The 16,601-nt window shown below is 38.9% G+C and overlaps 1 protein-coding gene across 2 annotated transcripts in view; it reads right to left on the bottom strand.

The window, feature by feature from the left end:
- CDKL2 (cyclin dependent kinase like 2) overlaps positions 1-16,341 on the bottom strand; it is a 50,448-nt gene extending 34,107 nt beyond the window's left edge. Inside the window, exons 1-3 of one of the 2 annotated variants that reach the window (XM_061145778.1) lie at positions 16,231-16,341; positions 8,700-9,057; positions 5,961-6,159 (exon numbers count right to left, since the gene is read on the bottom strand). In XM_061145778.1, coding sequence (XP_061001761.1) covers positions 5,961-6,128 — 168 coding nt within the window. In that variant the 5' untranslated portion in view covers positions 6,129-6,159; positions 8,700-9,057; positions 16,231-16,341. Of the gene's footprint in view, positions 1-5,960; positions 6,160-8,699; positions 10,435-16,230 lie in introns of those variants that run through there. The other variant, XM_061145777.1, reaches the window with a different exon arrangement.
- Positions 16,342-16,601: the final 260 nt, after the last annotated feature.

The following is a 16,601-nucleotide window of genomic DNA, read 5'->3' as shown; positions in this document are numbered from 1 at the left end:
ACCTAACAAGAAAGAATCAAACTATATGATGCAAAAATTGAGAAGTGCAGGGAGAAATACATGAATCTACTACCATAGTTGGAATGCCAACATTCTCAGAAATAGATCCAAGCAGGCAGGTAATCAGTAAGGCCTGAGTTAAACTCAAGAACCCCATCCAACAACTGGGTAGAACTGGCATCTGTAGACTACTTCATCCAACAGCAGAAGAAGTAAGTTTTTTTCTCAACCTCACGTGGAATATGCACGAAGATATACCACACTGTGGGCCACAGAACACACTAACAAATTCAACAACTGGAAATCATGCAAGGCCTTCTGTCAGATCAAATGGAATTAAACTAGAAATCAATAACATAGAGATAACTGGAAAATCTCAGAATAGGTGGAGATTGAACAATACACTTCTGAATTAAATTAAAACACAGGCTATCTGTTTCATCTTATCCCCCATCCCCCTCTCTCTTCCTCTATTGCTCTGCTTTTCAAAGCTGAGATTCAGACTTCATTAGAGAAGGCATGGCTGCCATAGGCATGTACAGACTGCCAGTGGTGAAGATATTTGCCACAGGACATTAGCCAGCCAAGTGGAGAAACTGCAGGGGCACCAGAGGTGTTCCATGAATGATGCTGATACAAGCTCCCAGGTCCACCATATGATGGTCTGCTCACTTCATGCCAAAAAAAAGGACCCACCAGGAAGGGAAGCCTCTATTGACAAAGCCTAAAATCATACAAGCTAGCAAAAGGAGAACTGTTTGCAGAGGCCCCCTCCAGCTTCACAAAGCAGAGCAAAAAGGAGTGATTCAAAGCTGAAAATTGATATCTGGCACAGTAGTCCATGAACATAGAAGAAAAAAAAAAATCTTGGGAAGAAAACATCTTCACTTTAGCCTCAAATTATTCCTAAAAAAAATAATGTTTCAAATGTAATGTCCAGAGAAAAAAATAAAGATAACCAGTGCATGCAAAGAAATGTTACTATAAGTAAAAAAAAATCAGAAGATAAAGTTAATCAAAACAGATGCAATATGAGCTCAGATATTGGAATTATCAGATATAAGTGACTATGCATAAAAAGTCAATGTCAAAAAACTGAGGGAACCTGCAACCATAAAAAGTGATACAGTAGATTTGAACCCAAAGAAAAACTCTAGAACAGAAAAGTATAATAATTTCTGAACATTAGTGCCACCAAGCACCCTTAAGGGTACCCTCAAGAGCCTCATTTTAAGCAAATATAACTCCTCTCAGGGGGAAGATAACATCATCCAGAAACTCTATAGAATTTTTAGAAATTAATACTGGCATATCAAGAGGTAAGACTCAATCAAAAACCAAGAGAAAAAACAGACAATGGAAATAAACATGTGGGAGATCTATTTATTGGACACAGACTTTAGAAAAGCCTGTGATTTAAATAAGAAAGCAAAATGGAGGGTTCAACAGCAAAATGGAAATTATAGGGAAAAAATTGAATGAAAAAATTAGAACATTAAAATATGTCTTTAAGAAATCAGGCGGTGAGTTTAACAATAGATTAGATATAGCTGAAACAGAACTACTGAACTGGGGCTCATTGGTGGCTCACTGGTAAAGGATTCGCCTACCAATGCAGGAGACGGGGGTTCAATCTCTGAGAGGAAGATCCCACATGCCTCGCAGCATCTAAGCCTGTGTACCACAACTGCTGAGTCTGTGCTCTAGAGCCTGGGAGCTGCAACTCTGAATCCACATGCCACAACTACTGAAACCTGAGTGCCCTAGAGCCCATGCCTCACTAGAGAAAAGCCCACACAGCAATGAAGACCCAACACAGTCAGAAACAAATAAAATTTTAAAAAAGAACTACTGAACTGGAGGATAGGTCAGAAGAAAATCTATGGAATGAAGCAATGGGAAACCAAAGGATGAAAAACACAAAAGAATATAAGACACATATGAGGAAGGTGTCATATATGAAATGAAACTGAAATCTTAAATGGAGAAGAGAAAGAATGGGACCATAGCAATACATGAAACAGTAATAGCTGAGCATTTTCTAGAAGTGACAAATGACATTATTTTATAGATGCAAGGGCCATAAAATCCAAGCAAGATAAATATAAAGAAACCCACACCTAGGCATATTATTGTAAAAGTGTTGAAAGCCAAAGTCAAAGAGAAAGCTTCAATGCACCCAGAAAAAAGAAAAAAAAAAAAAGACCCACTATGGAATGTCTGACCTTTCAATAGAAGCAATGCAAATGAAAGCCAGCAGAACAGTGTAATGTTATCTTGAACATATCAGAGGTAACTAATTGCCAACGTATAGTTCTATATCCTGTGAAAACACTCTCTTAAACAGAAAGCAAAGACTTTTGAAAGACAAACGCAAACGGACAACATTCCTTACTAGCAGATCTGCTTTAAAGAAAATAAAAGGATGTGATTTAAGTACAAGGAAGATGATCCCAGATGGAAACTCAGAAATGTAGGAATAATTGATAAATAATGGAAAAGACAAATATTAGGTATTTATCAAAGGAATAAGAATCTTACATAGTACATATTCAGATCACAGGGCAATTGTGTCAAAACTAAACAACCAAGGGAGAAAAACCTAGAAATTTTCCACATGTTTGGAAATGAAAGAAAATGAGAAAACATTTTGCACTGCTAATCAAAATTTCTAGGACACATACAAAGCTATTCTTAGAAGGAAAGTGACAGCTTTAAATGCATATATGAGGGGGAAAAAACCTAGAAATAAAAGAAGTTAAGCATATAACTCAAAAGATTAGGGAAAAGAACTGTAAAATAACCCACCCACAATAAGTAGAAGGTATAAAATACTAAAGAATAAAAATTAATGAAATAGAAAAGAAATACACAACAAGAAAGACCAACACAACAAAGTCAAACACTGGTTCTTTCTAAAGATAAATAAAATGGATAAACTTCCAGTTAGATTGATGGGGGTGTGGTGGGGGAGGGAGTTAACATTGCAGGTCTGAGATTTTTATCCTTAGAAAGTTGGCTTGCAAAGTGACCCCTTGGCTTATACCTAGGTACTTGGATTTCAGAAGTGTTCCTTCATTTCTAGAACTGATAAAGTGACTCATGGTGCAAACAATATGGTGTATGCTGAATACCTGCAGTTCTACTAAGAGTCTGGAATTTTTGGTGCAAGCAAAGCAGGGAGTACCTCTATGACAAGCCCTGTTAAAAAACTCTGGGCACTGAGTCTCTAATGAATTTCCTTACTAAACAATTTTTCACACGTAGTGTCATAACTCATTGCTGGAGGAAATTAGTGCATCCTGTGTTAATCCACTGGGAGAAAAGCGACAGATTTTCTCTGGAACTCACCCCATGTGCCTTTTCCCTTTGCTGATTTTACTGTATATCTTTTCACTTTAACAAGTCATAGCCAAGAGTAAAACTATTTGCTGAGTGCTATGAGTCCTCCAAGTGAATCACTGAAGCTTCTTTAAGACTCTCAACAGAGTTGTTGGTAAACAGATAGGCAGACAGATAGAGAGAGGCAACAGATACTTTTAAAATTATGTTTTGGGACTTTTCTGGTGGTCCAGAAAATTACTAGAGCTAATTAATGAATATAGTAAAGTTGCAGGATATAAAATTAACACACAGAAATCCCTTGCATTCCTATATACTAACAATGAAAAAACAGACAGAGAAATTAAGGAAACAATACCATTCACCATTGCAACAAAAAGAATAAAATACTTAGGAGTATATCTACCTAAAGAAACAAAGGACCTATACATAGAAAACTATAAAACACTGATGAAAGAAATCAAAGAGGACACAAACAGATGGTGAAACATACCGTGTTCATGGATTGGAAGAATTAATATTGTCAAAATGGCTATTCTACCCAAAGCAGTCTATAGATTCAATGCAATCCCTATCAAGCTACCAACGGTATTTTTCACAGAACTAGACCAAAGAATTTCACAATTTGTATGGAAATGCAAAAAACCTCGAATAGCCAAAGTAATCTTGAGAAAGAAGAATGGAGCTGGAGGAATCAACCTGCCTGACTTCAGACTCTACTACAAAGCCACAGTCATCAAGACAGTATGGTACTGGCACAAAGACAGAAATATAGATCAATGGAACAGAATAGAAAGCCCAGAGATAAATCCACGAACCTATGGACACCTTATCTTTGACAAAGGAGGCAAGGATATACAATGGAAAAAAGACAACCTCTTTAACAAGTGGTGCTGGGAAAACTGGTCAACCACTTGTAAAAGAATGAAACTAGAACACTTTCTAACACCATACACAAAAATAAACTCAAAATGGATTAAAGATCTAAATGTAAGACCAGAAACTATAAAACTCCTAGAGGAGAACATAGGCAAAACACTCTCTGACATAAATCAAAGCAAGATCCTCTATGACCCACCTCCCAGAATATTGGAAATAAAAGCAAAACTAAACAAATGGGACCTAATGAAACTTAAAAGCTTTTGCACAACAAAGGAAACTATAAGTAAGGTGAAAAGACAGCCCTCAGATTGGGAGAAAATAATAGCAAACGAAGCAACAGAAAAAGGATTAATCTCAAAAATATACAAGCAACTCCTGCAGCTCAATTCCAGAAAAATAAATGACCCAATCAAAAAATGGGCCAAAGAACTAAACAGACATTTCTCCAAAGAAGACATACAGATGGCTAACAAACACATGAAAAGATGCTCAACATCACTCATTATTAGAGAAATGCAAATCAAAACCACAATGAGGTACCATTACACGCCAGTCAGGATGACTGCTATCCAAAAGTCTACAAGCAATAAATGCTGGAGAGGGTGTGGAGAAAAGGGAACCCTCTTACACTGTTGGTGGGAATGCAAACTAGTACAGCCGCTATGGAAAACAGTGTGGAGATTTCTTAAAAAACTGGAAATAGAACTGCCATATGACCCAGCAATCCCACTTCTGGGCATACACACTGAGGAAACCAGATCTGAAAGAGACACGTGCACCCCAATGTTCATCGCAGCACTGTTTATAATAGCCAGGACATGGAAGCAACCTAGATGCCCATCAGCAGATGAATGGATAAGGAAGCTGTGGTACATATACACCATGGAATATTACTCAGCCATTAAAAAGAATTCATTTGAACCAGTCCTAATGAGATGGATGAAGCTGGAGCCCATTATACAGAGTGAAGTAAGCCAGAAAGATAAAGAACATTACAGCATACTGACACATGTATATGGAATTTAGAAAGGTGATAACGATAACCCTATATGCAGAACAGAAAAAGAGACACAGAAATGCAGAACAGACTTTTGAACTTTGTGGGAGAATGTGAGGGTGGGATATTTCAAAAGAACAGCATGTATGCTATCTATGGTGAAACAGATCACCAGCCCAGGTGGGATGCACGAGACAAGTGCTCCGGCCTGGTGCACTGGGAAGACCCAGAGGAATCGGGTGGAGAGGGAGGTGGGAGGGGGGATCGGGATTGGGAATACATGTAAATCCATGGCTGATTCATATCAATGTATGACAAAACCCACTGGAAAAAAAAAATAAATAAAAGTAAAAAAATAAAATAAAATAAAATTATGTTTTGGGACTTCTCTGGTGGTCCAGTGACTAAGACTCTGGGCTCCCAATGTGTTGGAGCCCTGGGTTTGATCCCTGGTCGGGGAACTAGATCCCACATGCCACAACTAAAGGTCCTGCCTGCTTGCAGTAACTAAGACCTGGAGCATCCAAATAAATAAATAAATAATAACAAATTATGCTTATATTCACAGATAAATGAATACTCAGATGTAATCCTTCTGTTTATTACCAAAAGATAAAAAAATATCTATACTTTAAACTTACTTATGGAAATAAAACAAATATTAAAAAAGCATTTTCTAAAACTGTTGACCAAGAAACAATTCTTTTTTTTTTTTTCAATTCAATATATGTTTACTCACCTTTAGTAACTTGATTTCTCTCATGGCAATTTTTTTAACCATTTTGTCATCATCACTTTCTAAGAACTTCTTGATGGCCACAATTCTTCCACTATCTTTATTCCTACACTTCATCACCATTCCGTAGCTCCCTTCTCCAACCAACCCTAGGTTCTCATATTTTTCCATTTTAATTCAAAACCACTACGAATTTTTCTCTCTGTGGGAACCGAAATATGGCATTAATTAGTTGAATGTATTAATTCCTCTACCCTCCCAAATTAATTCTTCCCCGCCTGTTTTCCATATTAGGACAGACACTGCATTAATGGCTGTCCTATGTATTTATTTCCATCTAAGCTATGTTTTCAAAATATTTACATGCATTTCATAATAGACAAGGCAAGTGGAACTGAAGCCATTAACTTCAAATTTAAATAACTGAATGTCATGTTAATGAAATCTCAATATATTTTTAATGCAGATAAAGCAATGCTTGAACTAGTATACAAAACAATTACAGTTTACCTTAGAAAAACACAATTTTCACTCAAAGGTGAAAACCAAGTGAATCTGGTTTTAGTGAAGATAAAATTTATTTTTTTACATCAGGTTTAAAAGATCAAAATTGAAGATCTTTATATTCTTTGTAATCAGTCGGGGAAAATACTACCAAGTTAAAACTAACAACTTCTGATAAATTATTTTTTTTTTATTTTCTTACCATAGTAATTAAATTCTTACATTGAACGTACTAAATAACAGCAGTCACACAGTATGTAAGCAGATTTTTGAAAATTAAATGTTAATGTTCCAAACAATGTATTTCAAAAATCCTTTTAATGAGTAATCACTAGAAGTATGATTATTTGAATTTTGTGTTTAGAATTATTTTACATCACATTATATGACATTTTCTGAAAAAATGCAATCCTAACAAAATCTGTCTTACTTTACCAATGATTGGTGAAGGACTAGCAACCATTCCACTTGATATTTTGGAATAGAAAGAAACTTTTCAGTCCAGATACAGTTAGATTTTAATTCATAAGTGTTGATTGTCAAGAAATATAAAAACTAATAAACTACAACCTCAAAGTTAAATTTATTTTTATAATCTGTTTTTGAAATTAAATTCCAGAAGCAAAAAATAAAAAATATTGCTCTTAATTCCAATGTGATTCTAAAAGTTTTGGAAGGAAAAAAAAGTCTTTTGGTAATATATTCTGGCTTCCCTGGTGGCTGAGAAATAAAGAATTGCCTGCCAGTGCAGGAGACACAAGTTCAATCCCTGGGTTGGGAAGATCCCCTGGAGAAGGAAATGGCAGCCCACTCCAGATTCTTGCCTGAAAAAGAGAATCCCATGGACAGAGGAACCTGGTGGGCTACAGTCCATGGGGTCACAAAAGAGTCAGACACAACTTAGCTACTAAACTACAACAAAATATATATTCAAATGAGGATTCATAATTGAAATTTTTTAACCTGACAATATAGAAACACTCATTCATAAAACTTGGAAAGAAACAAATTCTTACCTATAACATTAGTTGTGTACTTATGGCAATCTAAAATTAATCTACCCAGACTGTGAACTTTGATATTTTCCTTTCTTTCCTATTGGTACACTAACGACTAAGACAAAACAAATATCCTCTTTGTTCTAGCAAACTGTGAAAACCCAATGTATACATTTTCATCAGTTTACATTTGACAATTTAGGATATACATATATAGATATGTAGATATATATACAAGCTATTTTTGTCCTTGGTATGATAAGCCTAAAGTCTAGTTCTTAGTAACATATGCTGTCTTAGTGGTAGGGAAAAAAATTAAGGAAAGAAGAGAGAGAGAATTACATTGATAATTTTTTCCAAACACTGACATTTTATTTGAAAATAGTTAATAGAGAGATTAAACTAAATATATATATATATATGTGTGTTGATAAACATGGAAAATCAGAAGATTGATCTTTGAAAGGAGAAAAAATAAATCCCAGTCAACACCAACCCAATTATGTCATTATTTTACTACCAACTCTGATAGGAGGTTCTCCCATAAACTGTCCCTGACACTAACTTGCCATACATTTGACATTTTAACTTTCATTTAACTTCTATTGACTTTTTAAATAAAATGTCAGTGTTGGAAAAAATATCAGTGTAATTCTCTCTCCTTTCCTTAATTTTTTTTCCTTCCACTAAGACAGCATATTTTATTAAGGACTAGACTTTAGGCTTATTATACCAAGGACAAAAATAGCTGGAATCTATAACTTGAATAATTTTTAAAAAATATTTGTAATTGGTGTCCTCAGTATTTGGAAATGCAAAGTGAACAAAATTAAAATTACCTTAAGCATGTCACAAGCTAACATTCTGCAAGTTAACTACTCCAAACGTATTCTCCAACCAACTGCATATTGGGTCACGGTACATTGAACACACTTGTTTTTCCAAGTGGCACTGCCCACAAATACCTTAAAAGTATCAAGGCTGAAAAAGCTTCTTGTTTCCTGAAACAGTTACTCATAAACCATAACTTCTCATGCCTTCTACTTGTGAATATAAAGGGTGATACAAACTAAAAGGAAATCTGACCAATTGGCAATGCGGTAGTTCTGGACATATGCCAAGGAAGCATAGGGTTCTTCTACCAATAATTTAGATAATAAAAATAATGCTGTTTTTTATTGTGTTAAAGACACACAAAAAAGAACTAGATAACAGAAGCTTTAAAAACTATTATACTTACTGTTTCTTTTAAAGCTTTCCGCGTGGAAAGTCCAAAGGTTTTCAACTTGGAAACAAAATTGAGGTGAAGAGCATCTCCTTCGCGGGTCTAAAAGATGCTGACTAGCAAACTAGCAATTCCACTGCTGTCTTTATTTCTTCCGCGGACACAGTCACGGGTTTCAGGTGAAGCAGGCAGGTAGGCTGATTGGCCTCAACCCGCCGCAAGCTCACACTCAAGAGGACCGCGGGCCGCATGCTGTCGTCGTCAAGGCAACGACCTCGCTCTGTCCCCAAGCATAGGCACAAAGTCTCCAGAGAGAGATACGGCCGGGGTCTAAACGCGTTCACGGCAGGCACCAACACCTGTTGGCCAAGGCCTGTAGGGAAATTAGCAAGGGTTAGAGGGCACCGCCCCGCAGCTCTTAAGATGCCTGGTCCTTGTAGTCAGTGAAACTGCTCAGCTCTGGCTAGCCCTAAGCGAAGGCGTTGGCCACCAAGCTGCAAGGGGGCGGATCCTCATCCGCCCAGGCCCGCCCCCGAGTGCGCCAAGCCGCCCGTGTTCTGATTGGTTGAGCTCTGTCGTCAAGATCTCTGATTGGCTTAGAGTCACCCATCCAGCCAGTTCACCTGGGGCTCGGCTCTGGATCTAATCTCTGATGCGCAGACGCTAGTATCAGCGTACACCTACGTTCTCAAGTAAGAGAGCACCTTTCCTTCGCAGGGAGATCTCTCCTCTAGACTGGAGGCAACAAGCGACTCTGGTGCTCACGGAGAGGCTAAAAGTGGTGGTGGTTTTGTAGGATCGGGTGAAAATGGAAGGGGGAAACCGTGAAAATAGCGCGATGAAGCGTTCTTCAAGCTCCTCCGCTGAGCCGGGAAGTGGGCTCTGCAGCCCTCACCGGGGAAGGTTCGGGCTTGAGAGCGATTCGACGCTTCCTTTCCGGCCTGGGCAGTGGGGCCAGCGTGGGACAGGTAGATGAGAGTGACAGTATAGGAGGTGATAAGTAGGCGAGGCAAGGTGAAGGCAGGTAAGTGACGACAGAACTGACGTTAGACGGGACCTTGGGGAGGACAGCCTGGGCACTGAAAGTGAGGGAAATATTTTGAAGATAACGAAAGGGGAAGAGAAGACAGGATTGAAATAACAGGAAAGTGGCTAAGACGGTTGGGGAACTAAAAGACATGAGCAATACTGGCATATGACAGACAGCCAAGCAGGGTGCAGTTAGGAATGCTATGTTTAAGGCACAGACTAACTCAATCCATGATTAGGCAAAACTGGCAGGTCAGAATCATGTCGATGCTTAAGTCACACACAAAAAACAGGGTTTTTCCTCATTCCATACCTCTGCAAGGTATGGACATATTCTGCAAGGTGAGGTATGAGGATGCCTTAAACTCTGTTATTTTCACATTAAATCATAAAAACCATTTTATAACGGTATTTGGTCTCTGTAATTCCTTGATCCAGTTAGGAGAGTGTCCTGGATAGCAGATCTACGAAAAACCACTGAATTGTACACTTCAAAGGGGTGAATTTTATGTGTGTGAATGATATTGCAATAAAACAATAGACATACAGGAGGATAGGAAATTCATAGCTGGCCCAGAAATCTTTTTCAGTAAATTCATATATTTTAGCTTCGAGCAGCCCAGTTCTTTCTCCCCTTGGCAGTCATCTGTTAAATAACTCTTGGCAACAATCATTCTGTATGTATCTGGATATCCCAAAACAATGGCTTCAGTTTCTTACAAGAAAACTTTTTTTTTTTTTTTTTTTTGCAAGAAAACTTTAAAAAACCTCTCACTTAGGTCTCATGAGATACTGAATGATCATGGGATTTTGTGATCACTTCAATTGAGTTACCAAGTGAATGGAAGGGCCATAAAATCTTCAGACTACAAAAAGTAAGGTTATTTTCAATATAGTATGGCTCATGCAGCTATGAATGCATTGTCATTCTATTAAGAAAATAGACTGACTCATTTTGCAGTTCCTGTTCTTTGATGGAAGGATGGACATTTGTCACAGAAAACATAATTCTGTTCTCAACCTAGTAGTTGATGCAGTGCCTCACTGCCACATTTAAAAGTGATTAAGACAAATAGATTTGGAAACCTAAAGTACAATACACCACTTACTTGGTCAAGTTCAATATACACCATATTCGATCTGTCAGTCACCAACACAGCTATATCATAATAGTATAACCTGGAATCCATTCCTCAAATGTTAAAAATAGCATATTCTGTTTGCATTGATAACAAGACTCTTATAAAAAGTCTATAAAAAGACTCTTATAAAGAGTCTTGATGTTCCCTCTCTCCCCCTAGCCTCTACCCACTTCTTCTGTTCATATTCATAGCATGCATGCATGCCAAGTCGCTTCAGTTGTGTCTGACTCTGTGCGACCCCATAGATTGCAGCCACAGAATCCCCTATCCACAGGATTCTCTAGGCAAGAATACTGGAGTGGGTTGCCATTTCCTTCTCCAAGATTTTCATAGCAAACCTACAGAAGAAATTGTTAATTTCCTGTTCTCTCTTGGGCTTTCATCCTTCTCCCTTCATTGGAATAGTTCTTCCCAAGTCACTATGACCCATACAGAGCCATCTGCAGCAGACTACTGGACACTCACAATAAACTGGCTCCTTTTTTCTCTGTGTGGCTTAATTATTTTCTGAAATTTCCATTGCAGTTAGGAGTGGTCATGCGACTGAAGTCAATGGAATATGAGATGTGTACCATTCCCAGACCTGGCCCATAAAAATCTCCATATAAGATCCTCCATGTTACTTTTCCTTTCCAGCTAGCAGTAATGGAGATGACTATAATGTGATCTTCAAACCACACCATGAAGCTGGTAGAGCCCTCATTCATCTAGGTCCCTAAATGATTGAGTGAGGGAGCGACAGACTACTGACCTCTTCACCACCACTTTTTTATGAGGAGGGAGAAAAACTATTGTTTGAACTATTACACATTTCAGGGTATGTTTATTTTAGCAGTTGTGTGTTAGTCACTCAGCCATGTCTGACTCTTTGCAACCCTCTGGATTGTAGCCCGCCAGCCTCCTCTGTCCATGGAATTCTCCAGGCAAGAATACAGGAGTGGGTAGCCATTCTCTTCTCCAGGGGATCTTCCCGACCCAGGGACTGAACCTGGGTCTCCACATTGCCAGCAGGTTCTTTACCATCTGAGTGTCCATCTAATTATTTGACCTCTCAGCAGCATTTAAACAACTTACTATACTTTGCAAGACAAATCCCAAAACTTAGCTTCCCTTGACACCAATATTTGCCACATTTTGTCTGTTTTCTCTGCACGTTCTCCTGTTGTAGAACCCTAAAGGTGGGGATTATCTGAGGTGGGGATAATCTCAGCCTCTTCTGTGCTCTCTTCCTAGACGATCTCATCTAACCCAATGGCTGCAAAGACCTATACTAACCAATCACAGCACAGCACTCTCCTCAGAATTCCAAAATCATACTGCCTGACATTTTTTCTTGGATATTCAATTGGCATACAAAACATGGATATAATAGAACTGGTCTTTTGTTTAGGCCACACCCATGTGGCTTTTAGTTCCACAGGGATTTTAATTCCCTATGGCAGTGACAGCCCCAAATCCTAATCACTAGGCCACCAGGGAAATCCCTAAGAGAAGTGTTGATTTTCCCTCCAATTCATGCTCCTTCTTTATCTCCTTCTCTATCTCAGTAAGAGTACTGCCTTCCACCCAAGTTGCTTCAAAATCCTAGGAGTCATCCTTGAATATTATCTTTCCCTCACGTTCAAAATTCAATCCATAATGGGATTTTCCCAGTAGTCCAGTGGTGAAGACCACACTTCCAGTGCAGGAATAAGGGTTCACTCCTGGTGGGGGAACCAAGATCTCACATGCCATGTGGTGCAGCCAAAAAAAGAAGAAGAAAAAAAAAAAAGAATCCAATCCATTATAGTCTTATAGGCTGTATTCCAATTATTAACTGACCATTTATCACCATCTTCATTCCTCCAACCCTAATCCAAGCGACCATTGCCATAACGCAGCATCCCTTCCTGACAGGCTCCTCACATCATTTCCTTGCCCAGATTCCTACAATCCCAGTTCAAGAGTAAAATCCAACTACAGGGCCATCCTCAATTTAGCTCTTACCTACCTCTTGATTGGAGAAGGGAACAGCTACCCACTCCAGTATTCTGGCCTGGAGAATCCCATGGAACTGTACAGTCTGTGGGGTTGCAAAGAGTCAGACATGACTGAGCAACTTTCACTTCACTACCTGTTGATATCATCTGCTTACTATCATGGCCACACTGGTGCTAATGTCCTTGAATACACCAAGCTCCTTGCAAGCACAGCATTGGTTCTATCTGGAATGCTCTTCATCCTTAAAGCTGCCTCTTCTTCATTTCAGATCTCAAATGTACCTCCTGAAGCCTTTCATACCACCCCTGGGAGTGATGAAGGAACAGCCCCATCTCCAGTCACTATTACATCCTCTGCTAGTTCTATCTTCTGTTAGCCATGTGCTATTGGAAAAGCAGTCAACCCCACTGTGCCTGAGTTTATCCATCTGTAACATAAATAGGACTCCTCAGAGGATTACTATTGGAACTAAATGAGTTCTATTATGCCCAGGACTAATGAGGACTGAAATTGCTTGTCTGTTGCCTCCCTCAAAAACTACAAGTTTTCTGAGGGTAGGCTGCATCTGCTGTATTGCCAGCCAGCACCCAGGGAGGTTTCTGGCGCATGTGTTAGTCCTTCAGCCTTGTCACTTTGTGACCTCCATGCACTGTAGCCCGCCAGGCTCCCCTGTCCATGGAGTTCTCCAGGCAATACTAGAATGGGTTGCCATTCCCTTCTCCAGGGGATATTCCCGACCCAGGGATCCACCTGGGTCTCCTGCATCACCATTGCAAGCAGATTCTTTCCCATCTGAGCCGCCAAAGATGCTAATACTCATGGACTGCTGTACAAATCTTTCTCACTGCTTTCACACGTATTGGTTACTTCACTGCTTGCTTTCAAACATCACTAATCCTTCCTGGTAAGCCACATTCCAACTGAAATGTCTCACACATGTTTTCTATCCAGGTCACTATCCTCATTGCTACATGTCAAGCAGAGCTTTGTTTTCACCTCTCCAAGCTTTAGTTCACCTCTTTAAAAATAATAAATGAAAATCAGGTTATCAGAGTAAGATGTAACCTAAGTAAAATAAGAGGTCCTCAAAAATTATTCTTTTCTCACAGTATTTAACAGGTATTTGGTTTCTGTTCCAAGTCTACACCCTACCTCATTAATTAATGCTGAACTTCCTGAATGTTATAATTCCTGATTAAAGGATCCTTAATTTTAGGCCTACTCATCTGGAAACTGATTTTTTTCAATTTTCTAAAATAAAGCCAGAATAAAATGTACTGCACTGAAAGTTTAAACTCTCACTGCTTAAAACTCATCTTTTTTCTAAAATTACTCACTTTTGAAGCAGGTCAACACTTTCAGCTAATCCAGTATTTCAAATTACTTCATGCTTGTGTAACTATATACTTCATGAGCCTCAGTCTCACCTGTAAAAGATAACTACACTCGAGTTTGCCTAAATATTAGGTCAGATATTGGAGAAAACTCAATCTTGGAGATGAAAATGGGTGTAAAGAGAACTATTTTACTGGTTACACCATTTTTGTTGATTTGTATATTTATGCTATTTAGAACTTGAATCATTCTGCATTCCTTTCAGACACCTAATGTCAGCTGCCAAAAAACAACCTAAATCTATTTCCCTCCCCCTCAGATATCACAGCAGCCTCCTGTTCCCATTCTTATCCTCCTACCACCTAACCTGTACACAGCATATCACTCCCATGATTAACTGTCTTCATAATTAATGGCTTCATGTTGGAATTGGGCTTCCCTAGTAGCTCAGTTGGCAAAGAATCTGCCTGCAACGCAGGAGACCCAGGTTTGATCTCTAGGTCGTAAGGTCCCCTGGAGAAGGAAATGGCAACCCACTTCAGTACTCTTGACTGGGGAATTCCACGGACAGAGGAGGCTGACAGGCTATACAGTCCATGGAGTCATAGAGTTGGACATGACTGATGATTAATGCTTACTTACTAAACAAGTTTTAGGATTTTTTTTATCCTATTTTGTGGAAAATGCCATTGGAATTTTGAAAGATTGCACAGAATCTGTAGATTGCTTTGGGTAGTATAGTTTTTCCAAATAAACTCAGTATGTGGGCTGCTTACATGATCCAGTCTAGTTCACCTCTTACCACTTTGCCACCCCTTGAACCCTAATTCCACCTATCCCAGCTTCTCACTACCCTCTTCACTTCTAATTTCGTAGGCTTTACATTAGCTAGTCCCTCTGACTGGAGTGCTCCTATGTCCCATGTCAACTTTAGATGATTGAGAAACACTCTCTAAGTGATCTGTCTTCATTAAAATAAATATGAAGGAAAACACACCCCCACACCCACCAAGCTATTTACAGAAATCATCCATGGGTTACATTGTCCAGTTCATTCTCTTGGATTATCTGTACTTTCTACAATGGGCACAGCATGCTTTTTTTGTGTTAAAACACAGTACATAAATCATTCTATATACTGTTCTTGAAATTAAAAGGCACAAGTCAAAATTACACTCTCCTATAAAGCTTCCTCTTTTAAGGTCCACTTCACATCAAAATCCAAGAGGGTTCCACTAGCACTCCTGCCTCCCCATCATCAAAGCATGGTTTTTTAAAACATATACTTCTGTAGAACACTCCTGCCTCCCCATCATGAAAGGCTGGCTTTAACACACTCCACATACCACTTTGCTTTTGTAGTTATGCAAGGGAACAACTTTGGATCCTTTGATACTACCTTTTTCCTCACCAAGACCTGGCTGTTTTACCCACAAAGTCTTTCAAATTGTTTAGGTTTCTAACATCACTCTAGTCCAAGCTAGTACAACCACTCTACTATCATGGCTTACTGAAATACAGCATCCTTTCACCCAACTTACTCATTACTTAACTCCTTCATTTTGTTTACTCTGTAGCCAGGTATTTCAAAATAGAATTACCATCCTGCCAAATAAACCTTCAACTTCCTATTATTCTTGTCATAAAGACCAACCTCCTCACAGTCAGCTTCCTAGTTTTTCCTTAAAAAAAGGATGGAACCTGAGCCCCCCGGGAAGCGGAAGCACGGAATCTTAACCACTGGACTGTCAGGGAAGTCCCCCTAGCTACCTTAAATATGCAACCAGTTTCAGACCTTTTAACCTGAGAGCAAGGAACCTTTTTTTATTTCATCACTTATCAATAGTACCTAAAACACACCTGGCACTCCGAAGCTCAATCGTTAATCAATTAAAATGGACAGAAGGGAGACAGAGAAAATATTAAGCAGAACAGATAAGATGTCATTTTTAGGTTAATAGAGACATTCACTATCAGAGAATTAGGTATGCACACCACTTAGAAAGAGAAGCATGGCAGTTAGAAAACACACTGCTTTGGACTTCTGAATTTTGAATTACCTAGGACTTCAAAGGGCTTGCCTCATAGCTCAGTTGGTAGAGAATCTTCCTACAATGCAGGAGCCCTGGTTGGGAAGATCCCCTGGAGAAGGAAATGGCAACCCACTCCAGTATTCTTGCCTGGAGAATCCCATGGACAGAGGAGCCTGGCAGGCTACAGTCCATAGGTCACAAGAGTCAGACATGACTTAGCAACTAAATCACCACAAGGACTTTAAAAGGGGACAAGGCAAAATAGGAATAAAAAAAGAAATGTTTGAAACATAGTTATCGGTAGACAGTAGAAATTCAACTGTGTAAAAAAAAGTAACACTTACTGAAGGCCCCATGCACTGTTTTAGGAGCTTCCCGTATTAACTCACTGAATCCTC

This window comes from Dama dama, chromosome 6 (assembly GCF_033118175.1).
Source record: "Dama dama isolate Ldn47 chromosome 6, ASM3311817v1, whole genome shotgun sequence".
NCBI classification, from domain to species: domain Eukaryota; kingdom Metazoa; phylum Chordata; class Mammalia; order Artiodactyla; family Cervidae; genus Dama; species Dama dama.
The sequence above is the reverse complement of the archived record's forward strand: the minus strand, read 5'-3'. Positions and strand labels throughout refer to the sequence as shown.